We start from the raw sequence: 27,229 nt of genomic DNA, 5'->3' as shown, positions 1-27,229 counted from the left end.
TAAAGATTAAAATTTTTAAAGAAATAATTCTAATAGTAGATTAATGTGTAATTTAACATACCTGTGATTTTATTATCATGGTCTTTAAAGGCTCTCTGGCTGATTCCAGAAATTCCTAGGACGCTGCTAAATGTCTGCAGCGAAGTGAAACCCTTTCCTATCTCATGGCTGTATAAAACCATCTTGGTGTTTATTTCAAATGCAACATTTGAACAGTTACTTTTTTGTATTCTTGGAGATGAAAACTTTGATTTAGTATATCCACAACTACTACAACATAACTTCAACTTTGATGCGAACCCCATGTTTTCATCTTTTATAACTAGTCAACGAACAAGGGCAGCTCTAATTTAGAACGTCATGTAGTCAACGAAAAACACCGTCATATGATAAGAACATGTGCTTGGAAGGTATATTTGGAAGAATGGATGGCACTCTTCGAGGAATCAATGTGCTTTCCCTGGAACTTTCTAAATATATGAAGGATTGATTGTCATGCATACCAGTAGGCCTACGTAAACAAAAATAAGTATTGATGTCAATGATGTTCAGTTGTTTGACCATTGGAAATCAGGACAGAAAGAGACGTTTTATTGACACGCTGCTTCATGAACTGTGCTGTGCGCGTAGACATTGTAAGCTGTTCGAACTGGTTACTCACAGCAGGGCCGGCCTTGGGTAATTTGAGGCCCTATGTGAAGTGAATTTGGGTGTCTCAAGTGTAGGCAACAGAAATGTAAAAATAAAGACCAAAAGCAACAAAGTACGCTCTTAGAATCTGCGACTGTTGTTTATATAGTCTTATATTAAAAAGGGGGGTTTCAATGTCATAAAATTCTGGAGGGGGGATTTAAAAACAAAACTCACTTTGGCTATATATAATATGCTCATTGGATTTGGTGACTGTCTTTTGCTTTATTTGTTTGTTTTATAGAAGGGGGGTGTAGCCTATAACCTCAAACCCCACCCTGTAGGGGGATTTTAAACTCAAATCCCGTTTGGCTGCGCTGGGGCAAGTGATGCGTGGTTTAACATTAAAATTGTCAGCTACATTAAACAAAATTAATGCAAAGGGGGGGGGGGAATTAAAAACCCACCTGGCTACTTCCATTTGTTAATTATTTTTTTTTGTATTCCCGGTCATAATATCAACCTAGAGTTGAGAGAGTATTTTCGCTGATAAATACACAGTGGACTAGAGAGAGAGATAGAAACAACAACTTATGCCATGAGATGAATTCTTCTCACAAAATGTGCAATTGGAAGAAAATGTCATGCCAACGATAAACTACTGTGATGGCGTTTGAGAAATATAATTTACTCATTGACATAAATATCTATGGATCTACTATATATGTTTAATCTATTTTATATTTCTAGTTAATAAAGTTTACTTTGCTTAAAAGCTCTGTCCTCCTTTTTGTCCCAACCGTAACCCTCCATCTTGCCATTAGATATTTTTTTAAAATTAATAAAATAGAAATTATTTTTTTTTAAATCTAATTTAAAATTGTATGAAGTAGAATCTAATAAGGGAGAACATAATTTAGATCTATAGCCATATTTTTTATATCTTAATACAAATAAATGATCTATTTTGTGCGGGATTGCTATTTCTGCTGAGCAGCAATTAAAGAAATACTGTTTGTCACGATTGTAAAAGCTTACAAATAAAAGTAACGTTTTGACAAAAAACAAAAATGGTGATAAAAGATGTTGAAATGGTTGATGTTTCTGCAGTCGATGCTAAAACAGACGAGGCAGATAAAGAAGAAAAGAAAGACCCAGAGTTATTAACTTTAGAAGGTTTGAAGATTTCTAGATTAGTCAGATTAAAGATAATTATAAATTTAAAATTATAAATTAGACTAGAGTAACTTACATCTATCGAACACCTTCGTTTTAAGGTACTTATCGAACACCCCATTGTATTTTTTAAAATTCTCCTTTATTTCGATGATTATAAAGAAACTAGTCCATTCTTATTGTGCATCGTCCATTTCTTTATAGTTAAGTTATAATTAGTTTCATTTTCACCCGAGGATCATTTTTTTACTTAGACTTAGATCTATATTCAAAGTGCATTGGTAATATTGGTATAAAAATTTCACATTTTTTGAACTCTTGGGAAGAGTGGAGTGAGTCTCGGGTTAAGGGTATTTTTTAATGCTAATGATGCTTCAGCTCAAAAAAACTATATAATACGCTTCTAATTAGGCTGAGAAATATTTACAACTATTTTTTTGAACGTGTCCTTTGTTACCTAAACATGAAAATTGAGGTTTAAAAAGGGGGTGTTCGATAATAGCAGTTTTTATATAAGCAATCTCAGCTTCGTAAGATATCGAACGCCATTTTAATGTTAAAAATAAACATCAAAGGGATATAACCCAAAGAACACAAAATATTTAAATTATATATTTTTTAATTGTTATTTTTAAAAATAATGTAATGCAAAGTACATATATAAAATACCCATGTGTAACAATTTGTATCAGCTATTTGTGGTTTACCGTAAATGTGCTATATTTTTCTAAGTAAATAGATTTACATCGATATGCACTAATTGTACCCATTTTAAAAGCTTGATTTTATGACACATATAGTTTGATGCTATTATCATGGTTGTGCTACCATAGGTGCGAGAAATGTAAAATATAACACAGGAACAATGAATTTAGAATATATCCAGTTGTGTTTTTTTTTTCAGATGCCCCATATTCTATTAACTTCTGAATTATGTGTTATAAACCAATACCTAGCGCATGTGCTTGATGTGAAGATATATTAATAAAACGAAAGGGCTAAGGGGGAGGTATAGAATATAGATATGGTATTTTGAAATAGAAATGTCTTTGGTAGGTAAAAAAAAAAAGGGGGGGGGAGAGAAACAGTTTGAAACATCACAAATACTCAAAATAATAACAATAACACATTTAACCACTCTCGTATTCTGCCTACACCCCCTTACCCGCGCTTTCTTCTTACGCAATTCCACTCTCCACATTCACACTTTTTCAGTGCAAAGTAACAACGTAAATTTCAAGACTCAATCCAAACGCAGCCACCAGACTAACACACAACAAAAAAAAATGGTCAGTGACAGGTGTAAACCAGGCCACCAACGCAGCCCCAAAACATTGTTCAATTTGTAGTAAGAACAATGTTGAGGGGAAAGGGGGAGGAGCCATCATTCGAGTACCTAAGGTCAAGCCGCTAATTAGGTCACAAACACTAGGCGTGATAGATATATAGATATGTTGTTGGTGTGTGTGTGTGACAAATACTAAGCGTGCTCTAAAATACGGTGTTTTTTTTTTTGGTCAACCAGGTGGTTTAGGGAGGGCGGATCTATCTACATCTGTAGGTAACACAGCTCGCAAGCTACCATAGCTTTTCAGCACACCCCCCCCCCTTCCCCCTTCCCTGCCCAGATCGAAAAATATCTAGCACTGACTTTTGGGCTGTTACATACACTGAGCGTGCTAGATCGGCGGCTAGTTACGTAGGGCCGCGTACCGTATGTTTTGTTTTTAGGTCAACCAAGTAAACTGTTGTGTCCTGCAATGACTTGAAGAGGATTATCTATTGGCTACCAAAGCTTATTAGGCTCTCCCTCAAATAGATAATATCTGGATTTAATTTATTAATGGCCTTATGTCTCAAAATAGCTTAGACCTAAATAAGTACTACGATAATGCGTTACTGGGCTTAGCACCGTCAGTTTCTAAGCAGAGCTGATCACTGTGATCAGTGATAGATTATAGATTCCTTCGATGTGGACCATGTGAAAATGACTAAAATCTGTCTGTCTTGACATGGCGTAAAAAGAAAATGATATAAATAAAAAAAATATAGATTATAACACTTTTGAAACACCATACTTTTCACAAAATTTTAAGATTATAACACTTTTAAAACACCATACTTCTCATGTGTTCGATAAGTTCTTAATATGTTCGATAAGATAAGATAAAGGTAAAAAAGTGTTCGATAATTTAAGCTTTTGAAATCATCGACCTGACTCACTTTAACATCAAATATAAGTTTAACTTTGAGTAGTAATAGAATAAAACATGTCTACTTTTTAAGAAAAATGGATGAGGAGTTCATAGATATAATCAGTTTTTTTCTAGGTCTAATTTTTGCGGAGATACACAAATTCAAACATAAAAAATGTCGGCGAATGAGCTTAACGTGTTCGATAAACGTAAGTTACTGTAGATCTAAATACTTAAATAGAAAAGACGATAAGATTTAGAATTTAGTACTAGATCTAGCAGTAGATCTATTAGTAGAATAGACGTCACTTTTTTTTAGACTTACTTCACTGTGTGAAGTGTGTATGACTAAGTAATAGTAAGTTACTTTGTAATGTTTGTAATTTTAGATTATAAAAGATGAAAAGACTGCCATCTTTTTTTCCTTGTGCATAGTCGGCTTGAGTTTGAGTTGTCTAGTGAACAAATAACACCTACATTACAAGGCTACATCTGATACTACTGATAGTAGTGATAGTGGTAGTAGTGATAGTCAAGCATAAATCTAAATCTACTAGATCTATTCTTACACAGGCCAAATGTGTCTTACCCTGCCCTTTCATTGTTGGTTACTAAGTAAAATGACTCTATATCTATTTCGTCTATGCAACTTGGAAACTTTACTGTAACATTTGTATAAAGTAACTCATTGAATTTCTTAAAAATGCAAGAACTTTAAAAGGTAATAATACATTATATGATCATGTAGCCAACACTAACAATAATTCTTAATGTCATCAATGTGCATAATATATAGGAACTACCAGCATATGAAATACATAACTTAAAAAAATAGTTAAAGTTTATGAAAATAATGATTATAACAATGCTACAACTACTTTAGCATCTCAAATGTATATATATATAGATATCGTTTGTTACATCATAATCATAGTACCCATGACAGAGGCTAGTTGGCCTATAATGCCTTTATCTCAATGGTAAAGTTACATTGAGATCCAACATCATTGAACATGAACCAAACAAAAACAAACTAATTTTAGCAGCAGTTGTTTCTTGATTAGCATTTGTAAAATAATTGAACTATTCATTAAATTTATTTAGTTGACATTAACATGTTAATAAAATGTGAATTAAATTAATTATGAATTATTAAATTAGCCGTTGAAAAGTAATTGAAATAAGGCCTAGCCATTGTAAATAACACCACCTTCTGATTTTTTGAAAAGTAGGTCAGAAATCTAAACAACCCGATTGTAAAGAATGAAGAAACAAGTCTCTAGATAAGAATATCGTTAGACTTTGAGTTGACTAGATTAACTAGATCTAATAATTAATTATATATTGATTTGTGAAATAGTAAAATTTAAAAGTTTTCTTCTGATGTATTTAAAATATTGAGTTTACAAACATTACATCTCGCTATAGCTGCCTTCTGAAGTGTGTTCCTATTGTTCAAATAAAAGTAAATTGTAGATCTAGTTTTCTGTTTAAAAATTATTACTGTTTTTTGACAGATATTCGTGAACATGTTCGACACATAGAAAAGGCTGTTTCCACCAAAGAACCTCGCTTTATGTCCAGAGTTATTCGAGCCCTTGTATCAGTGCGTAGAAAACTGAATCCAAGAATTTTGCGCTCACTAATGAAAGGCTATTTTACTGCTCCAAATTTTACAAATAAAGAAGAGCTCCTCCCTTTCCTTGCAGATGTAAGTAGTATTGAAAATAAATGACTTATGATGTAATTACTAACTGTCTAAAAAAAAATAAAACTGCAACATTTATTATAACTTATTTTTATTTTGCACACAAGAATCATTGTAATAGCAAAATTTGATTCACTGCAATAGCATTAACTTATTAAAATTTAACAAATTTTGATTCATTAAAATAACAAGTTTCTGTCCAGGGCTTTTGCGAGAGAGGATTTGAGCTTCTCAAGCCCTCACTCAAATTGAGTTTGATGAAAGAAATCTAATTAAATTTTAGTGCCTCACTATTTCTTCTGTGTCAACAACAAAAAAAAAGTAAAATTTACAAAATACTGTGTAAAAAACAAAGCCTATATTGAGAGATATTTCATCAATTATTTTGATTGGAAATATTTGTATTAGTTGTTTTTGCTTTTTTATTGCAATTTTCATGCTTATAGTATGGTCAGTGTGCTAGGGTACAGTCACTAATGGAGGAGAGGGTATCTGGGAGGTTTTCATTTTTAACCTTCCTATTTCAATGTTCAGAGTCAGAGTGAAGGAACCAATGGAGTATCTGCAGTTTTTCGACCACGATCTGGCAAGCAGGCTCAAGTACCAGTCCTTCCTGAGATAGAAATCTACATCCATTTGCTAGTCTTGATTTACCTGATTGATACTAAACAGTATGAAAGGGTAAAAACTAAGTGCTTATTTTATTTTCCTTGGCTACCTAGTTTTGTAAAATGATATTATACTTTACAGTATTAATCTTAGCATCTACTAATGACACATTTATAATTGTCATCCTTCTAGGCAGTGGAATGTTCTCTGCTACTGATAAAAAAATTGGTGTTGCAGAACAGAAGAGCTATGGATATGTTGTCAGCCAAATGTTACTTTTACTATTCAAGGGCTTATGAATTAACCAACAGATTAGAAGAAATTCGAACGTAAGTTTTTTCTTTTAATTAGAATTGAATCTCTTTCGTTTTGTATTAAAATTTTAACAATTTTTATCTACTTTATACAATAATAGATAGTGATTTTGAGCTTTTTGACTTAATAACTGTATCATTATTTTTGTCTGTGTTTTATTGAAAATGATTTGTCTGTAAACAGGGTTCTCCATGCCAGACTTCGTACCGCAACTCTGCGCTGTGACCATGAAGGACAAGCTACATTGATTAATCTCTTGCTGAGAAACTATCTTCACTACAACCTGTATGAACAAGCTGATAAATTAGTGTCTAAATCAACATTTCCAGAGAGTGCATCTAACAATGAATGGGCTCGCTTCTTGTACTACTTAGGTCAGTCTCTTACAACAAAAACAACTCTAATTAAAGGGCTGCACAAGATTTCTTATCTAGAATCCTTTTAGCAGTGTATTTTTATGGCTTTTATTTTGTGTATGTTTTGTTTTAAAACATTGAACTAAGGAAGTTTATGTCAGTAAAATTCAAGATTCTTTGACCCAGCCCTCTATTTGATCTGTTTTGTTCTTTAGGTCGTATAAAAGCAGCACAGCTAGAATATTCAGAAGCACATAAACACTTGTTACAGGCAACAAGAAAAGCACCTCAGCATAGTGCAATAGGCTTCAAACAGACAGTGAGTATTTAGACTTAACTGAAGAACATTGTATGGAAGTAGTTGTATACAATATACTAACTGTTTTGTAACTTTTGTTCCTAGGTTCAAAAGTTGGCCATTACTGTTGAACTATTGCTAGGAGACATCCCAGATAGGTCTGTGTTTAGGCAGCAGTCAATGAGGAAAACTTTGGCTCCATACTTTCAGTTAACTCAAGGTATTATACCTGATGTTACATTGATTTTGTTGGGGGTGTTGTCAGAATGGAAAATTTATTTATGATTGATTTAGTAGAGCCTTTGGTAGAGTTTGATTGCTTTGGTTTGGTGAACCTAAAATTCAATTGTTCTTGGTACATTGTTATGACAGTGCTAGGTAGGAGGCTTATTGAAAGTTTGAAAACATTTTGAGCTTTCTCAGCTTTAAATTTTTTTAAAAAGCTCTAAGCAATCTGTTCTGTTTAAATAATTGAACAATATTTTATTAAGGAAAATAAAGTATTATAAGAGGTTGGTGACCTATCCTAGTTTGGACCGCTTTACTTTCTGTAATATATATTGGGAGAATGGGCCCTATTTGGTTAACTGCTTAGTCAACCTATCACATGTTGGGCCCCTTTACTTGCCTAAGTGAACATTTTGAGGTTGGGGGCAATCTGTATTGAACTGATTAGTTCTTCTAGAAAGTAAGAATGTAGTATCTTATAATTCCTTCAATTCTCCTTTGTGAGGATTGTGTGTGTGGAGTATACCAAGGTAAGAGTTTCCCTCTGAAGCAAATAACTGTACAGCTTATAACAGGGTTCGTAGCGCTCCTAAAAACTCCTAAAATCTCCTAAAAAATGAAAAGTCTCCTAAAATCCTAAAATTCTCCTAAAAATTGCCGAAAGTCTCCTAAAATTTTGTCCACTCTCCTAAAATTTTTACCCAAAATTTTTTTTAAAATATAATTTTGCTTATTTCTTGCTAAAAATGTGAGGGGGAAAACAACAGCGTAACTAGGCATTCTGATCGCATGACCCTACGGGCTGGCTGTGTTAATGAGCTGACCAGTGACGCGTCTACACCGCCTTTCACCCACTTGTGAAGGGCGACCTCGTGATTGAAGATGGCCTTGGCTCATGCAAGCATTTCACCTGGCAGTATTTTTCTGAAGTCATTTATTGTTACCACTAAAGACACGCTAGATCTAGTCTGTAGTGACTATTGCCTATAATTAGAACAATTACAAGACTAATTTGTAGGCTACACTCCTCCGGGCCCTCCCTCACCTAAAATCTTCTTGTTGTAAGTGTAAGACTAAGAGTGACTTCGCGTGGAAAGTCCGTAAATCTTCTAGATCTAGCTAGTATCTAGTAACTGTAATAGTATCTAGATTTAGATTTAGATCTAATTTAGATCTAGTGAAGATAATTCGCACCTAACCTGAAAACTCCGTGAATTTTTGTCAATTTAATGATCTCGATACATCTAATGTCTAGATTACTCTAGAAATACGCTAGATTCTAGATTTACGCTAAATCTAGACTCTAGATCTACGGTATATTCAGTGAAGATAATTCGCACACAGCCGCTAAAAGTCCGCAAAATTTAGTGACAGAGTTAAAGTCCGCGAATTTTAGCGAATTAGCTTTATAGTCTAGATCTTCTGTAAATTTAGTGAAGATAATATTCACACAGCAGTGAAAAGTCCGCGAATTTTCGTGACTTTGATCTAGACTCTAGATTTACACTAAATCACTAGAATATATATAGTGAAGATATTTCTCTCACATCCCTGAAAAGTCCGCGAATTTTAGTGACTTACATCAAGAGTCTAGATCTACTGTACATCTAATGTCTAGATTACTCTAGAAATACGCTAGATTCTAGATTTACGCTAAATCACTTTGAGTCTAGTGAAGATAATTAGCACAAAGAAGTGAAAAGCCTGCAAATTTAGACTCTAGATCTACGGTATATCCAGTGAAGATAATTCGCATACTGCCGCGAAAATTCCGCAAATTTTAGTGACTTAGATCTAGACTCTAGATCTACTGTAAATTCAGTGAAGATAATTCTCTCACAGCCGTGAAAAGTCCGCGAATTTTAGCGACTTAGATCAAGAGTCTAGATCTACTGTAGATTTAACGAAAATATTTCTCATACAGCTGTGAAAAGTCCGTAAAAATTATTTCACTCGTAAAAAAGCTGGGGAAACTATATGGTTGAAAATGATTCTGCTAGGAAAAAAAACGCGAATAGGTCTAAATTCCCCCCCCCCCCCCCCCCCAATCCAAAAGCCATTTTTTAGTAAGCAAATGTCAACTAAACATTCAAATAGGCCAATATTGCCCTATATATTACTGGCTCTGTTTATGAAAAGGATTTAAGTTAACTAATAGAAGAATAAAACATTACCTCAAATGCACACCATGACTCTAGTATCTATAAGATACACATAGGAACTAAAAATGTACATTTCCATCACAGAGAATATACATCATGAATAAGGCATCTCTAAGAATGTTTCTTATTTTAAAAAAAATGGAAAAGTAACCATGTGTCATTTGTAATGTTTTTAAATAAATCTTTGAAAAAAAAAGTTGTTTGAGATGACAGTCAAGTTGTTACTTGGTTAAAAGATAACTTTCATTATATTTTCTGTGGATATACCACAGCTGATAACATTGTTTCTGTGGCATATTGGCAAGATATTTATTATTTTAAAAATCAAATAACAATAATTGATTTGATAAATGCTTAGTTTTGTGTATGTTTTACTATGTGTATCACACAAACGGATAGGAAACACACACACACATCATACATTTCATCCTTAATTAAAAAACCTCCTAAAATCTCCTAAAATTTTGTCATGGAAAAGTGCTACTAACCCTGTTATAACTGCTGACTTCAAATACAGCTAAAAGCTATGTGAAAGTTGAACTTTGTGCATTATGTTTGGTAATTACGCTTTAAAACACATTATATTTATAGCAGTTTACACATTTGTTATGTGTTCAAGTTGTTAGATTTAAAGATTTGGAAATTTCATATTTATTCATTCTACATGAAAAAAAAATTTCAGCCTAATGTGTGAATAAAAGTGTTACGCAGCTATTTTCATTGTGAAGGTTTCTTAATTTGAATATAGAGAAAGATGATAGCAATTAACCCCCAGAGGGCTCAGATCTAGATAATCAAAATCTTTTTATATACTCTGCCCTGTGTTTAGGCACTGAGCATGCATTAATTTCATTTGTTAAGAGCTAGTATGTTCATGGGGCTGTTAGTAAATGCTAGTTGACTTTTGGGTATTTCTTCTTAAGAATTTTTTTTGTTCATGTTTTGGAATTGTCTTTTTCTGCTTTCTAGCTGTTCGTGGAGGTAACCTACAGAAGTTTAATGAGACCCTTGCCAAGTTTGGCACCAAATTCCAAGCTGAGAACACGTACACTTTGATAGTTAGACTGCGACACAATGTCATTAAGACAGGGGTCAGGATGATTTGCTTGAGCTATTCACGTATTTCTTTAGTTGACATTGCCCAGAAGTTAACCCTTGACAGCCCAGAGGATGCCGAGTTCATTGTAGCTAAGGTAACCTGATATTTAATACAATAAATGAAGACTTTTTTTTTTTAAAGCTATATTAATTTTTAGCTTAAGCAAGAATTAGACCTTTTTGAAAATGAAGCATGCCTAAAAATTTGGTCTGTTAAGATTTCAATGGATGTCCATCAGTTTTTTTGTTTTTTTTTAAACTGCTGAGGGTAATGGAATTAGCACATGCAGGATTCTTAATTTTTATGAAAACAAATTAAGTAGAAAACAATTTTCATAAAATTGCTTGAATAGTAACATGCATATAATACTCAATAATAATGTCAATAGTTATTTATGTAGATTAAGTTTTAAAATGATACTGTTGTTTACTCTAGGCTATAAGAGATGGTGTCATTGAGGCCATAATTGACCATGAGAACGGCTATGTCCAGTCAAAAGAAACAGGAGATGTGTATAGTACTAAAGAACCAATGACTGCTTTCCATCAGAGAATTAGTTTCTGTCTTGACATCCACAACCAGAGTGTCAAGGTACATTTAGTTAGTTTACCAGTAGTACATTTAGTTTTGTTTGCCAGTTGAATGCTGGTAACTCAGGTAATCTTTGCTTGTTGTATTAGTCACATGCTGCCCTCATGAACTAATAGCTTTAGAAACACATGCTTTAGCTGCATAGAGAGCTAGAACACTCTACAGTAATTATTATATTATTTTAATTCTTTTTAATCAAAGGTTGATTTCTTTCTGATCTTGGTAGTGTATTGAATTAGGGTTGAAAATACATTGCACTACGCAACATCTTGTTTTAGACCTTATAAGTACCCGTATAAGCAACGATGATCTTAAATAGCCATGCTAGCAAATTGTCCTAAGTACAGACATAAACTAGTCACTCATGAACTGTGTAAGAATGCTCTGCACCAAACACTGCTGCCTCTCTTACCTTTTCAACACATGTTCTGTTGGCCTATCATTTTGTTTTATCATCATCACATTTAATGCAAGTAGATACAATATAAAAATATCACATTTATCAATATCAATGTATTTTTCTGTCAACAGGCCATGCGTTTTCCACCCAAATCCTACAACAAAGATTTAGAGTCTGCTGAGGTAATTGGAATCTTCATTTCTTACTTCATTTGTGTGTGTAGTTGTTTTCAAGTAGATTGTATAAATGTCTGTTATATTAAATGTCAGACAATTGAACGTGTCTGTGTTTGACATTGTGTTCAAGGTAGGGTAGCTATTTATGATCCAATGTTTTCTCCATATGTCTTGACTGTTTTGTTGATTTGATTCACTAGGAACGCAGAGAAAGAGAGCAACAAGAACTGGAAAGTGCTAAAGAAATAGCAGAGGAGGATTTTGATGGCTTCCCTTAATGGTGACAGTGTCACAGATGTGCTGGCTTTCGACATAATCATCCCTTTCATTTCTGTACTATAGAAACTAGTTCACTCCCTGGTGTTGATGACTCTACACAGACATGATGTGGTTAAAGCCATCTAGTATTGTTCAATCTGCCTAGGATATTGCCATGAACATGTTATTACATCACCTATTGCCCATTTTGTGAAGATGTTTGAGACATTTAAGTGTTGCAGCTAGGATAATACCATTGGTTAGAACTGCCATAGTATGAAAGTATTCTGTGTGATTGTTTGCATAACAAGACAGTTTCATCTCTTGTAATGTCATGTGTATATATTTGACACATTTTAAACATCTTGACCTGTACTGCTTGGAGTCATTCAATGTACTTTCAATGAAGTACCATTTACAGCTTTTTTTTTTTTTTAATTCAAGTATTTTTTACAAACTGTTTGATTGGTTCATATGATGGTTTATAGAAACATGGTTTCAATTGTTTTAGTTTCACTCAACAGCAGTCCAAATAAACTTGTCATGGTTCTTAAAAACAGTTTGTTGTTTCTCTTTAGTCCAATGTTAAACTTTAGAATCTATTTATTATTTGTAGAAAACTTTAAAAAATGTTTATTGTCTACAAGATATTTGTCTACCAGAATCTAGAATTCAAGGTGTACCAATCCTCTATTCAAGTGATTGATTTAAAGGTGTACCAATCCTCTATTCAAGTGATTGATCTAAAGGTGTACCAATCCTCTATTCAAGTGATTGATCTAAAGGTGTACCAATCCTCTATTCAAGTGATTGATCTAAAGGTGTACCAATCCTCTATTCAAGTGATTGATCTAAAGGTGTACCAATCCTCTATTCAAGTGATTGATCTAAAGGTGTACCAATCCTCTATTCAAGTGATTGATCTAAAGGTGTACCAATCCTCTATTCAAGTGGTTGATCTAAAGGTGTACCAATCCTCTATTCAAGTGATTGATCTAGAATTCAAGGTGTACCAATCCTCTATTCAAGTGATTGATCTAGAATTCAAGGTGTACCAATCCTCTATTCAAGTGATTGATCTAGAATTCAAGGTGTACCAATCCTCTATTCAAGTGATTGATCTAGAATTCAAGGTGTACCAATCCTCTATTCAAGTGATTGATCTAGAATTCAAGGTGTACCAATCCTCTATTGAAGTGACGTATTAGCTGTGGGCAAAACCTGGAACCTTCTGGGTAGACAGGGTTATTGAAAACAACTCTGACAATTTTCTTAGAAATTTGACAGTTGGTATATATTGTTGGGAAAAGAATTACTAACTCATTGGCCACACTGTGAAAACTCTATTTTGACCGTTGTAATTTAAAAAAAATGAATTTAAATTTGGCTAGAGGACTAGAAAATACTTGAACAGTCTTCGGGTATTTACGCATGTAGATTTAAAAGTTTAATAACTAAATGTCAAGAAACATTCTACCCATCGTCTTCTACGTGTAGATCTAAAGACCTATCTTTAGAATAGTGTAACTTCTTGGTAGATTCGCTGAATCAGGATTTTGTTTTCCTCGGCGGTGGTTGAATGTGGCTGAGTAAAAATTTTGTGCTATTTTTATTGTAAGATTCATTAGTTCTTAAGAGCAAAACAATCGCTATTGTCTTTTTCAAGGAGGGATTTAAATGCTCTTGTCACTAGACTAGAAATATTTCCCTTTCTGTCTGGTTAAAAAAAAATCCATACGAGATGTAATTGGATGTCAATGATGCCTAGAAAATGGGAAAAGTCCCGCATTTAAAAGCAAAAACAAGATTCAAACGTAGATCTATGTTTGCCAAACAATATTTCCTATTTCACTAGGCCCTACTATATCCTTGCCATCTACAGGGCATAGGATGTAAAGCTGATCTGTTTCGTTTGATGTAAAGCTGATCTGTTTCATTTGATGTAAAGCTGATCTGTTTCATACGATGTAAAGCTGATCTGTTTCATACGATGTAAAGCTGATCTGTTTCATATGATGTAAAGCTGATCTGTTTCATATGATGTAAAGCTGATCTGTTTCATATGATGTAAAGCTGATCTGTTTCATTTGATGTAAAGCTGATCTGTTTCATATGATGTAAAGCTGATCTGTTTCATATGATGTAAAGCTGATCTGTTTCATATGATGTAAAGCTGATCTGTTCCATATGATGTAAAGCTGATCTGTTTCATATGATGTAAAGCTGATGTTTCATTTGATGTAAAGCTGATCTGTTTCATATGATGTAAAGCTGATCTGTTTCATATGATGTAAAGCTGATCTGTTTCATATGATGTAAAGCTGATCTGTTTCATATGATGTAAAGCTGATCTGTTTCATATGATGTAAAGCTGATCTGTTTCATATGATGTAAAGCTGATCTGTTTCATATGATGTAAAGCTGATCTGTTTCATATGATGTAAAGCTGATCTGTTTCATATGATGTAAAGCTGATCTGTTTCATTGCAAGATGTTTAATGACGCTCTCATATGGCCAACCGACTTGACTTTCCTCAACTAATGTCAGGTACGCATTAAAGGTTTGTTGGAATTAAGGGCGCCCTGAAAGTCCTGACATTAAAAATACCAGTCTTCACCGAGATTCGAACCCTGGACCCCCTGGTTCAGAAGCCAAGCTCTTTACACTCAGCAGGCGCATTCGTGTAATAAAAGAAATAGTGAATCCGAGAACTTGGTGGATCAAGCAATGACTTCGAGAACTTGGTGGATGAAGCAATGACTCCGAGAACTTGGTGGATCAAGCAATGACTCCGAGAACTTGGTGGATCAAGCAATGACTCCGAGAACTTGGTGGATCAAGCAATGACTCCCAGAACTTGGTGGATCAAGTAATGAAGCCGAGGCCGGTTATGGAGAAAGCATCGCTTGTAGGTTGTATCATTTCAAACAAGTTATCGGAAGGTTTTATACTCTGTATACTCTGTGCTCAAGAGGCTGTAGAATTCTGCTTTAAAAAATTGACAATAATTTACACAAGCTTTCCTGATATGAACCTAGAAAGTTCTACAAATTAAAGTTATACTTGGAGTTGGAACTATTAAAACATTTCCCCCTTCCCCGTTCACTTAAAAACTGTAGCCAGGCAGAGAGTTCTTGCCCAGTTGACAAACTGGATGCAAACGTATCGAAAAGGCTTTGGCTCTATTGAAAGTAATGATTCTTGTTCTAAAATAGACTCAATAGTATTATCTTTAAATAACCCTATTTAAACCATGAAAATGTTCACAAACAATTTTTACTTAGGAGAATCATTCATATTCAAAGAGTTGTAATTTTAATTTTGCATGCATATAGATGATTGTAAATTGTAGATGATTGAATTGACCACAAATGAATGCCTACTGGAAGTCAAAACTTAAACAAGCCAAATAAAAAAAATTCCTTTTTAAAAACAATAAAAACAAAGATTATCTAAACAGAAAGAACTTCGTCCTTAAAACTATATCTACCAATAATGTACAAGCTATTTCCCTTATTCGATATCAAACAAGAATAATTAATTACATTATAAATTAACTAACTAATTGAGTATTTTTGTTTACTGATTCATGTTTTGTTAGGTATAATAATTAATTGTTTAAAGTATCAGCGTGATCAGATAATGCATGAGAAAGAAATAGTTAATAGTTAAGGGAACTAAAACCAACAAATTTAGCCATATCTGTGAATACTGAAGTTTTAGTTTCCCTTGTTGCCATTAAACAAAATAATGAATCACCAGTAATTAATTGTCTAATTGGTTTCCTTTTTTAGCGGCCCCCGAAAGGGGAAAAGACGCTATTAGTTCTGTGCGAAATGTCTGTCCGTCCGTCCCGTTTAGATCTCGTAAACTAGAAGAGATATTGAAAATCCAACTTCAAAATATTTTAGACCATTCAAAGTTCTCATGCAACGGCTACTTTTTTTTTCCTGAAAGCGAAAATTCTAATTTTTAAAATCAATTATGCAAGCAGTTTTTTATAACAAAAAACTAATTAGTATGCATTATATTTTAGACCTAATTTAAGACGAATAGTAATCTTATAAACATCATTTTCGTGAACATTTTTCTATACCGCGGAATTTTTTTTTTTTTTTTTTTTGACGATTCGAAAATGAGATTGAGCCTTTTCAAAGAAATTAACTTATTTAGTTCGAACCGAGGGTCCCGGGTTCGAATCCTGGTGAAGACTGGGGATTTTCAACTTCTGAGTCTACCCAGCTCTAATGGGTACCTGACATTAGTTGGGGAAGAGCAAAGGCGGTTGGTCGTTGTGCTGGCTACATGACACCCTCGTTAACCGTAGGCCATAAAAACAGATGAACTTTACATCATCTGCCCTATATACCACAAACTAGTTAGGCCAGGTTCACATCTAACTTTACATTCACTTTCACGTATCCTTTGATCTGCGGGACGGTTGGGGCACTACACAAGTTCTGTTAACCTTCTTTCTCCATTCTTATCTCTCATTTGTCTTTGATATAATTTCATTCGGATGTTCTTTCTGAAAATATTGAAGCCTACCTGGGTGGACCACTGGTCGTGCGGTTTGCGCGCTGAACTGTCGTTTGGATTTATCGACGATCGAAGGTTCAAACCCTGCCTGCTCCCATCTTCCGTCGTCCTGCGGGAGGTTTGGACTAGGAAGTAAACTATCTTCAACTCTGAAGGATTATCCGAATTATGTAAAACATTTTACTTCGGGGGCCGATTTTGAGTTTGTGTTTCCACACAAACTGTCTTTTGTAACCTTGTTTTTTTATTGATTCATGTCTTGTCTATGTTTATGAATAATTGTGCGAACTTCTAGCTTGACTTTAGAATTGATGTGGGAGAGATAACGTGTACACACTTTTTAACAGATAGACAGAGTGAGTTGATAACAGCTTTGTAAAAATAGCATGATATCGGATTTTTAATATTTGCTATTGTGTTTGAGATCTAAACGTGACTGACGGGCGAACTAACAGACAGACCACAAACACACATCATAGCAGCTTTTTTTTTTCTACTAAAATATTTGACATAAGAAATATAATAAAAGAAACAATCTCTTCCTTAATACCTCATCAAAAGTGAACGATTATCTCACTCGTTTTCTTGTGATCGCGCCATCTGCTTTGTTGATCGATTAGAAGTGAAATGTTCCGCCAGTTAAAGAGGCCTCATCAAAGTCTTGACACTAATGACAAGTATAGGTAAGTGATATTTGATGTCACAGAATCAATGCGCTGACAGAGAACCTTAGAGAGAGATCTCAAGTATAGCGACGTGTGAAGTGGCTTAGTCATAGATCATCATTCTTTGTATCGCTAGGCCTATCTATCTATCTATCTATCTATCTATCTATCTATCTATCTATCTATCTATCTATCTATCTATCTATCTATCTATCTATCTATCTATCTATCTTATCTTATCTTATATAATACAGACGTTACTTCAAAAAAGAAGATGATTTCGTCCTACGCGTCATACATTCAGTCATGCATATTAACCAATGACTTAAATTTTGCCAAGTCACTGGTTTTCCTGGCTAGTTCAGGCAACCCATGCCATGCTCTAATAGCATTAGGGAAGAAGGAACATTTGTACAAATTTGTCCTCGCATATGGAACGAGAAGAATATCTTTATCTTTGTGTCTTTCTGAGTATTTTATCAAATTTTGTTGTGTATTTGAAGATTATGGTCCAGTGTTTTATGTATAATTGCTACTTTACTTTTGAGTCTTCAATCCTGAAGGCTTTCTAAATTTAGTGATTTTACTAAAGGTGTTACTCTACTCAAATGTGAATATTCGTTTGTTATGAATTTCACTGCTCTATTTTGTGTCTGTTCCAGTTTGCAATGTTCTATTTTGTGGCTGTTCTAGTTTCTTAATGTTTCTTTGAGTTGAAGGGTCCCAAACAGAGGATACATATTATATTATTGGCCTAACAAAGGTTAAATAACATTTTAGTTTTATGTTCTTATTTGATTTATAGAAATTTCTTTTAATAAACCATAATGCTTTGTTTCATTTTTTGATAGTTTCATCAATATGGGGATTCCATGACAGATTTTCATTAATTATAACACCTAGGTACTTTGCGTTTTTAGTCTGTGTTACTGGTTTACCATTAATAAGATAAGTGAAATTAATTTGTTTTAGCTTTTTGTTACTCTTAATAACTGACATTTTTCTGGGTGAAAAGACATGCTCCAATTTGATTCCCATTTCTGTAATTCATATAATTCTCTTTGTAAACTTTCTGTATCTTGTGTTGTTTTTATTGTTCTATATATTATGCAATCGTCTGCAAATAATCTTTCTTTTGTTCCTGAGGTAATGCAATTAGGTAAATCATTTATGTAAATTAAGAAAAGTAGTGGACATAAGACAGTTCCTTGAGGTACACCTGAGTTTATTGTTATCGGTGTTGATTTAGAACCATTTATTATTACAGCTTGTTCTCTCTCAGAAAATATTTAAGTGAAGAGTCTGAATGTTTGGGAAACTAAGATGCCAACTTTTGTGCTGCCTAAAGGTTGTAGTAGGGACCTGGAGCGAAGCGGGGAAGGCTGTAGTTGGTCCACATTCGGGTTAAGTAGCAAAGGACTGGTAAACGGGTAGTGGTAAGACTCTGAGGAAGCTGAAAGATGTTATGTGTTTGCCCTAGTGAATAAACACAACTATTTATTTTCTGTTAAACTGTGTTGATTTGCCTGCCTTTTCGTTGAGTGCCTACCCAATTGGTGTCAGAAGTGGAATTTAGGCAGTTCAGCGAAAGGAAAGAATGACAACGCTGAGGAAGCTAGACGAGATGAGCTACAAAAAGTTAAAAGAGGAGCTCCGAGCCAGGGAGCCGAGGATCTTCTGTTCCAGAGAAAAGATGAAAGAATGCCTTCTACAAGCCTTGCTGGGCGAAGATGAAGATCCGAACTCGTATCTGTTCGAAGCACAACCAGATATCAAAGAGCTCATGAGTACCGTGATAGATCAGATGAACTCGTTCCAGGTACTGTTGGGTACCAAGCTGAAAGAGGTCAACGAGCAGATCTGTACCATGATTAAACAGATAGGTATCATTACCTCGCTGAACAAGACTGATGAAACGTTTGATACCGTGATGAGCAAGACCAACGACCAGATGGCTACCATGTCGACAGGTATAAACAATCCGTTACTCAACGGAGAAGCCGTTGACTGTAATAGCGAGCCGTGCAAGCGTGACTCCTACGACAAGAATCCTAACCTTTGTTGTGAAAGCGCTGAGCATAGATCTGATCATGTTATCGTGATTCCTGCCTACACTCTGACGTTCAACAAGAACTGTGCTGACGGGACCGCCTCAAAGGGAGAGTGCGAACACCGGAAGACTTGCCAACAAAGTATTTGTCCTGATACCAGTATCAGCAAGAGAAGAGCTGATGGTGGTGCAGCAGATGGACACATAGGACGTTGTAAACGTACCCCACAGATATGTCTTTCTGACAAGCTTGAAGATTATTCCGTCTTTTACAACCTGGCTTCCTGGGGGCCTACGGCGCATCGAGAAAGCCTGCTGGAGCAACGTGTAAGACCAATGGTCTTAATGACCTACGCCATGACATCCACTGCCTCTCTTCTTGCCATAAGGCTTCCGTTGGTGGTGACTAAGAGAAAGACCAGACAACGAAAACGACTTCCCCTTAACCAAAGGCAGATCAATTGGAGCAGGAGAAAGCGGCACCTGCAGAGAGCAGTGTGGATTACTTTGTGGGGAGCACGATCAATGCAATCTGTGACTCCCACTGACCGACTTCCACCTGCACTGACCAACCGTGAACATGTTTCTTTTCGGGACGAAAAGACTAAGGTGGAGGTAGTGTTCCCTGCCTTGCACCAGTGCTTGAGATGCGCACTAGCGCACTGTTGAACGTAAACAGAAATACACTAAAATGGAGAGAAGAACAGTGCATCAGGGATTGTGAAGAGTCTGAATGTTTGGGAAACTAAGAGGCCAACTTTTGTGTTGCCTGAAGGTTGTAGTAGTGACCTGGAGCGAAGCGGGGAAGGCTGTAGTTGGTCCACATTCGGGTTAAGTAGCAAAGGACTGGTAAACGGGTAGTGGTAAGACTCTGAGGAAGCTGAAAGATGTTATGTGTTTGCCCTAGTGAATAAACACAACTATTTATTTCCTGTTAAACTGTGTTGAGTTGCATGCCTTTTCGTTGAGTGCCTACCCTAGAGTTGCAACAATATATATACATATATAGATGTGAGCAGGTCAGGCAGGCGCGAGTGGATAGAGAGAGAGGACCTATTCTCTGCTGCTCAACATTAAAATTTACCAACAGTAGGCAGATGTTTGCGCTACTGGGTGGGCTCAATCTGTGCACCTCGGTATGGTGACCAAGGGGCTAGAGTAGCCTAAGTAACCAGACAACTAACTATACTAACTCAACTAAATGAAAACAAGATAAACTTTAGTTTACGATAAATAAAACAAAAAGAAACTTTATTTACATACAAAATAAATCAATAATAAAATATAATATATACACTAACCACTATAAACTACACTCTAAATCTACACCACAACAAACACTAACAAACTAACCAAACCAACTATCTGACACAAACTGATCAAAACAACTATCTAACTAAATCACTAAAACTACTACACTAGACCTAGATCTACAATAAACACACTACAATAAACTAGTCTAGATCTACAATATCCTACTATTTCACTCATAACACTAACACTAAAACAAGAGAATATCTTATCCTTAGGCTCAGTACCTTACTATTCACTAAGAACAGAACTGAGAAACAGACTATAAATATAACTAAGTTTACTAAGGCGATAATAAAGAAACAAAATAACACTAGATCCTAGATTCCCTAGAATTAGAATAGATCTACAACAGCAATTAATGAATAATAAGCAGCAATATTCAACAGCAGCAGCCAAAAGCAGCAGTTAAAAGCAGTAACACAGCAGTAACAATAGCCTGCAATACATAAATGCAAAACTATATTAGATCTATATTCTATTAGGACTGATGGACGCCGCCATCTTCCGTACAGCATGTTGCCAACTATTATGACAAATAGTACAAGTAGAAAATAAAATAATTACTTTACACATAGTATAGATCTAGTAAAAAAATATAAAATATTTCTACACTTACAGGCCGTCCCAGGTACAGGAATAAAAATATAATTAGACGACAGACCACAACGATCTTTAGCTGTCACACAGACAGATATGGTACTGACCACTGGTCAACGGTACACTGAACTGTTTTAAAACAGCGTGGCATCACTTTTTATACACAAAAAGCGGAAGTACAAATAATAAGTTTGGCACTAGCCTATAAAAATAAAATATATAAAGGTATAGCTCTGGGAGCGCAAGCTCACATAGAAGATATAGTAGTACAAGAAAATGGAATCCAAAAACTATTAGCCAACACCAAACCAAATAAAGCGTCTGGACCTGATGGTATTCCAGCTAGATTACTCAAAGAACCAAGTGTGAGCAGGTCAGGGTGGCGCTACTGAGTGAGGCCTTTTTTATTATTATCTGCTGCTCAACATTTGTTCAATATTTTACAGTAGGCAGGTGGTAGCTCTACTGGGTGGGCCCAATCTGTGCACCTCGGTCTGCGACCAAGGGGCTAGAGTCGCCTAAGCAACCAGACAGCACAATTAAACTAAACTAAACTAGCTATCTAAAAGTAAAACAGTCAACTAAAATTTATAAAAAGAAACTTATATACACTTTATTTACATTGACACAAAAAAACAGTCATAAAACGAATATACCCACTACAAAACAATAAACGACTCAAATAACCCTAACCCTAACCCTAACCCTAACCCTGCTGTAGTTCTGCTTTACTGCCGCTAGTAGCTTACTGTTTAATTTACATAAATGATTTACCAAATTTCATTAACTCATGAACATAAATCAGATTATTTGCAGACGATTGCATAATATATAGAACAATAAAAACAACACAAGACACAGATATTTTACAAAGAGTATTAGATGAATTACAGAAATGGGAATCAAATTGGAGCATGTCTTTCCACCCAGAAAAACGTCAGTTGTTAAGAGTAAAAAAAAAAAACTAAAACAAATTAATTATACTTATCTTATTCATGGCAAACCAGTAACACAGACTAAAAACGCAAAAAACCTAGGTGTTATAATAAATGAAAAACTGTCATGGAATCCACATATTGATGAAACTATAAAAAAAATCAAACAAAGCATTAGGATTTATTAAAAGAAATTTCTATAAATCAAATAAGAATATAAAACTAAAATGTTATTTAACCTTGGTTAGGCCAATAATAGAATATGCATCCTCCGTTTGGGATCACTCAACTCAAGATAACACTAAGAAACTGGAACAGACACAAAATAGAGCAGTGAGATTCATAACAAACAAATATTCACACTTAAATATAGTAACACCTTTAGAAAAATCACTAAATTTAGAAAGCCTTCAGGACAGAAGACTCAAAAGTAAAGTAGCAATTATACATAAAACACTGATCCATAATCTTCAAATACTAAAACAAAATTTAATAAAATACTCTGAAAGACACAAAGATATAGGCACACTCCTCGTTCCATATGCTAGGACAAATTTGTACAAATACTCCTTCTTCCCTAGTGCTATTAGAGCATGGAATGGGTTGCCTGAGCTAGCCAGGAAAACCGGTGACTTGGCAGAATTTAAGTCATTGGTTAATATGCATGACTAAATGCATGACGCGTAGGACGTAATCATATTTATTTTTGAAGTAACGTCTGTATTATATAAGATAAGAAGATATACTTCTGGAGGTCACTGTTATTTTCACTTTCTGCCATGTCTGTTCTTTTGTCTCCTCTTTTAGCAGCTCTTCTAAGAGCTGTAACATTTTTTTGACAAGGTGACCTTGAACTATGCCTGTTGTGGTCAGTCTTTCAGCGCAATGGCCAGTGTCGTGTTTGCGTTGGCTGGATCTCCATGTCCTTCAACTTCACGGACGATCTGAAGCAATATCTGCTCTTCGACTGACACATACAACCCGCAGAGAATGACGGTGCTTCTTCACCCTACAGACGTGATTTATTAGGTTCTCTTTTGACAGGCCTGGTGATATCCACGTTGCATTGTGTGTCCTTTTGTGTGGGAAGACAGTTCCTCCAATCACCGAATAGCCTGTAACACACATTGGCGAATCTCTATCCATTGTCGTTCATCTCACCTAGTACATGCTTTCTCATGATCTCCTCATATCCTCTGTTGTCATTGCCAACCTTAGCGTTGAAGTCGCCCATTAAGATGAGGATGTTCTCTTTAGGTCTGTCATGTAGGATGGTAGTCAGTCTGTCATGTAGGATGGTAGTCAGTCTGTCATGTAGGATGGTAGTCAGTCTGTCATGTAGGATGGTAGTCAGTCTGTCATGTAGGATGGTAGTCAGTCTATCATGTAGGATGGTAGTCAGCCTGTTGTACAATTTTCCTTCTCCCTTTTACTGTCGTTCGTTTGGGCGTAGCATTAGGTAATATCTTTCTTCTTCTTTGTGTGGAACGAGGCTGTGGTCCATGCCTTTCCCACCCCCGGTGGTTTCCCACTTGGACAGTATCAGGGCTATTCTCTGGGGGTGTGTAGCCTCCTGCTCATGTTCTGAGAATAAAAGTAGCTCACACAATGTCAGTCGCTTCTACCCGAAACCAGTCCATCTTGACTCGCTGGTTCCTAAGATGGCGAAGGTTAAACCTCCTAATCTCTGCTGCTACTTGCGCTGTCTTTTGCATGTACCGATAGTAAGGGTGGTCCTGGTGCAAATAATGATCTTCAGTTTATCGACTTAGAGATGACACTGGCTTTCCCTGACTTAACCCTAACCCTAACCCGACATGCGTCATCAATCTTCTAGCTGGAGTTGCATCTTCTCCAAGGTCCGTGACTTGTGTTGATTAGCTGTTTGGTGTTTCTGTATCTAGTGATTTTTCTACAGGGTAACAAGCCCAACACTGCTCTTTTCTCAGCAGGGCATGGGACCGTCCTGAGGCGGAGTTCTAGTGTATACAATAAGACCTTAAAATGTCTTCGTAACACTATTCCAGATCAAATCAAAGATGAACAGGTCTAGATTTAATGAACAGTCTCTAACTAAAATTTGGATTCGAAAAATATCGCAAATATGCAAAGATTATTTTTTAATATGAAAGACAAAACATTAAAAAAATGGAAATTCTCCCGATAAAGGAGAGGAAATCAGAAATACAGCCTCCTTGTAGGCCTACTATTAATCTAAACACTTTTATTCCTATTGAGCCGAAAACTTTTCTTGACCTTACCCTAGTTGCATTGAAATATAAGTCTTGAAATAGAATCAATTTACGAGGCCATTTGATATATAATTATTGAATTGGACAAACTCACTTATTAAAGCCAACATTTCAAAAAGGTTTTAGCTATTTTTGTTTCAATGTTGCAATAGTAATCGATAAGATTGCAGAGATCTTCCTAAAGAGCAGCATAATTGAAGGGTTACATTTAATTGTAGTTTAAATATCAATTTGTCCGATAGCTCTTCAAACTGCAAGTAGTTTTTTTTTGTACATTCACTAAAGCCCTATTAAGTGAATTTATCACTAGTTTTAATCACTACGTTTAGTAAGGACTAGATCCAGAGCATGTTCAATCTTTGCCATTTCAAAGTGAAGAACGAAAGGAAATTGAAAGAGTTCCTTATCTAATTATATTAGTGTTGTCAAAGAGCACTGATCTATATAGATATACTTATTACTTGAATTACACAAACGTTTGGTAACTTTGGCTTTAAATGTAGGAAAACTCTTCTCAACGCTCATCTTCACAATTTCAACGATCTTTAGATCTATGAACATTTGGATTTACAATTAGATTTCCTGAGCAATCTACTTGAAAGGGTGGTTCAAAAGGTTGTAATCTCTAAACAATGAAATGTAGGCCTCATATGTCTATGGTATGCCTATTTTTAAGAAACTATTCTACAAACAATGAATGTTAATTAAAAACACACGCACAAATTATATAAACAAGTAAAACATTTTTAAAAAATTAAAAAAAAAAAAAAAAAAAGAAAATATCTCTTTAATACTACAACTTATTGAGCGATAGTTTTCTGTTCATAACAAATGAATGTTAGATTTAAAAACTTTGGAACATACAAAAATTAGAACGGTCAAACTAGAGTTTTCCAGTGTGGTCAAGGAGCTAGTCATTCTTTTCTCAGAGATATACATCAACGTTAAATTTCTAGGACAATCCTTAGAGCCGTTTTCGAGATACATGTCCAGGCAAGTTCCAGGTTCCATGAAGATACGAATTGAATAGAGATATTGTAAAAATACTTTTTTTTATTTAAAAGATAATACCTCCTTTATACAACGTACTGAGCGATTATTGAATAACTAATGAATGTTAAATGAAAAAAAAAAGGAACATTTTTTACCCCCGTCCCAATCTTCGTCTCCCCCGAGAAAAATCTCCTGGTCATGAAAAAGATAGGCCTTTAGATCTAGACTAGTAGTAATAGGCAAACTACGGCCCCCAGGACAAATCCAGCCCTTGGAAATGTTTAATCCGGCCCGCCATGTTTTGTAAAGGATTGAAAATAATATGAAAATCCTTTATTATTTAAAAAAAAATTATACGAGTCTAATGATTAACTTTAATTATCCAAGACTTAATGCGTCTGCTGATTTGAAATTCGCACATGCGCACATGTTTCTCAAACAAGTGTCTGTTTATTCTCTGTAATTCTGAAATCTCGAATATTAAAGGTCGCGTTGATTCAAAATGTCAGTTGTTTTATGTTTTAAAAAGCGTGCACATCATGGGCGTAGCCGGGGGGGGGGAGGGGTTTGAACCGAAATGAAATCCCCCCCCCCCTAGTGACTGATTTTTTGCTTTAATTTTGTTTATTTCAGGTGAGATTTTAATACTAAACTATCACTTGAGTTTTGAGTTTAAAACCCCCTACAAGGGGTTTTTGAGGTTAAAACCCCTACCGGGGGGGGGGTTGAGGTTAAAAAAATTACACAAGGTTGTGGGAGCTTTTTTACAACTCTGCGCAGTGCAATGAGGATGCTCTCGCACCCCCTAAGGCACCCCCACGGGAGTCTTGTTTTGCTACCCTTTAGCCTAATCGTTTCCTCCTACGATCGTTTCCACCCGGGCGCCACTATGAGGCAGGGTAGCATGCCTGGGATTACAAGTCTAATAAACTACTTGAGTAGTTTTGTAATAAAAAAAAAATGAGTACCTCTCATAGGCGTAGCCGGGGGAGGGGTTGGGGTTCAAAATCTTCAATAAAAAACTAATGATAAACTAGTCACCAAGTTCCGTGAGCGTAAAAAGGGGGGGGGGGCTGAGTTTAAACTCCTCCCTCCCCCAACAGGTTTTGAGTTGTAAACTCCACCTGGGGGTGGTAAGTGCGCAAAGGAAAAAAATGTTTCCTCCCCCCTCCGAAAACATCCTGGCTACGCCCATGCTACCTCTACACACAAATATACAGACTACTTTATATGCATACAGAGACACAAAAATGGAAGAGCTAAGGAAGTAGCCAAAAGTCACAGGAAGTGCTAGATGTATTATGTTCCTGTCGATACTGAATGTTAAGTCTTATCAATAAAACTTTTGGTCACTTTCGGTATTCGTAAATAAAAAAAAGGTATAATTGATTTCCTCTAAAACAAGAAAAAACAGATTAAATGGTTGTTTTTTTTCAATTGTAAAAAGAAACTAAGCCTCCTTTATACAACTTAAGGAGCCATTATTGTTCTCTTAATAACTTTTAAATCAAATATTTTATTTTTAAATGAACGTTTTCACCCCGCCTCATCCCCCTCCCTTCCCAAAAGCAATCCTGATTAAGCGAATGTACAGATTCCTTAGACCATGGGCGAAATGAACCCCCCCCACACACACACACACAGGGTTGAGGGGGGTAATTTTATTACTTTTTTTCCTTTAA

The 27,229-nt window shown here is 35.3% G+C and overlaps 1 protein-coding gene across 1 annotated transcript; it reads left to right on the top strand.

Annotated features, from left to right (window-relative positions):
- Window positions 1–1,610: 1,610 nt before the first annotated feature.
- On the top strand, window positions 1,611–12,758 carry LOC106058501 (26S proteasome non-ATPase regulatory subunit 3-like). Its single transcript, XM_013215945.2, has 11 exons — window positions 1,611–1,806; window positions 5,519–5,712; window positions 6,244–6,390; window positions 6,511–6,647; window positions 6,817–7,007; window positions 7,205–7,308; window positions 7,393–7,507; window positions 10,647–10,870; window positions 11,212–11,367; window positions 11,899–11,949; window positions 12,144–12,758. Exons 1-11 carry the CDS (start codon window positions 1,701–1,703, stop codon window positions 12,219–12,221), a joined length of 1,503 nt encoding a protein of 500 aa, XP_013071399.1. The 5' UTR covers window positions 1,611–1,700; the 3' UTR covers window positions 12,222–12,758.
- Window positions 12,759–27,229: the final 14,471 nt, after the last annotated feature.

Source organism: Biomphalaria glabrata, chromosome 11, assembly GCF_947242115.1.
Source record: "Biomphalaria glabrata chromosome 11, xgBioGlab47.1, whole genome shotgun sequence".
NCBI lineage: Eukaryota > Metazoa > Mollusca > Gastropoda > Planorbidae > Biomphalaria > Biomphalaria glabrata.
The sequence above is the reverse complement of the archived record's forward strand: the minus strand, read 5'-3'. Positions and strand labels throughout refer to the sequence as shown.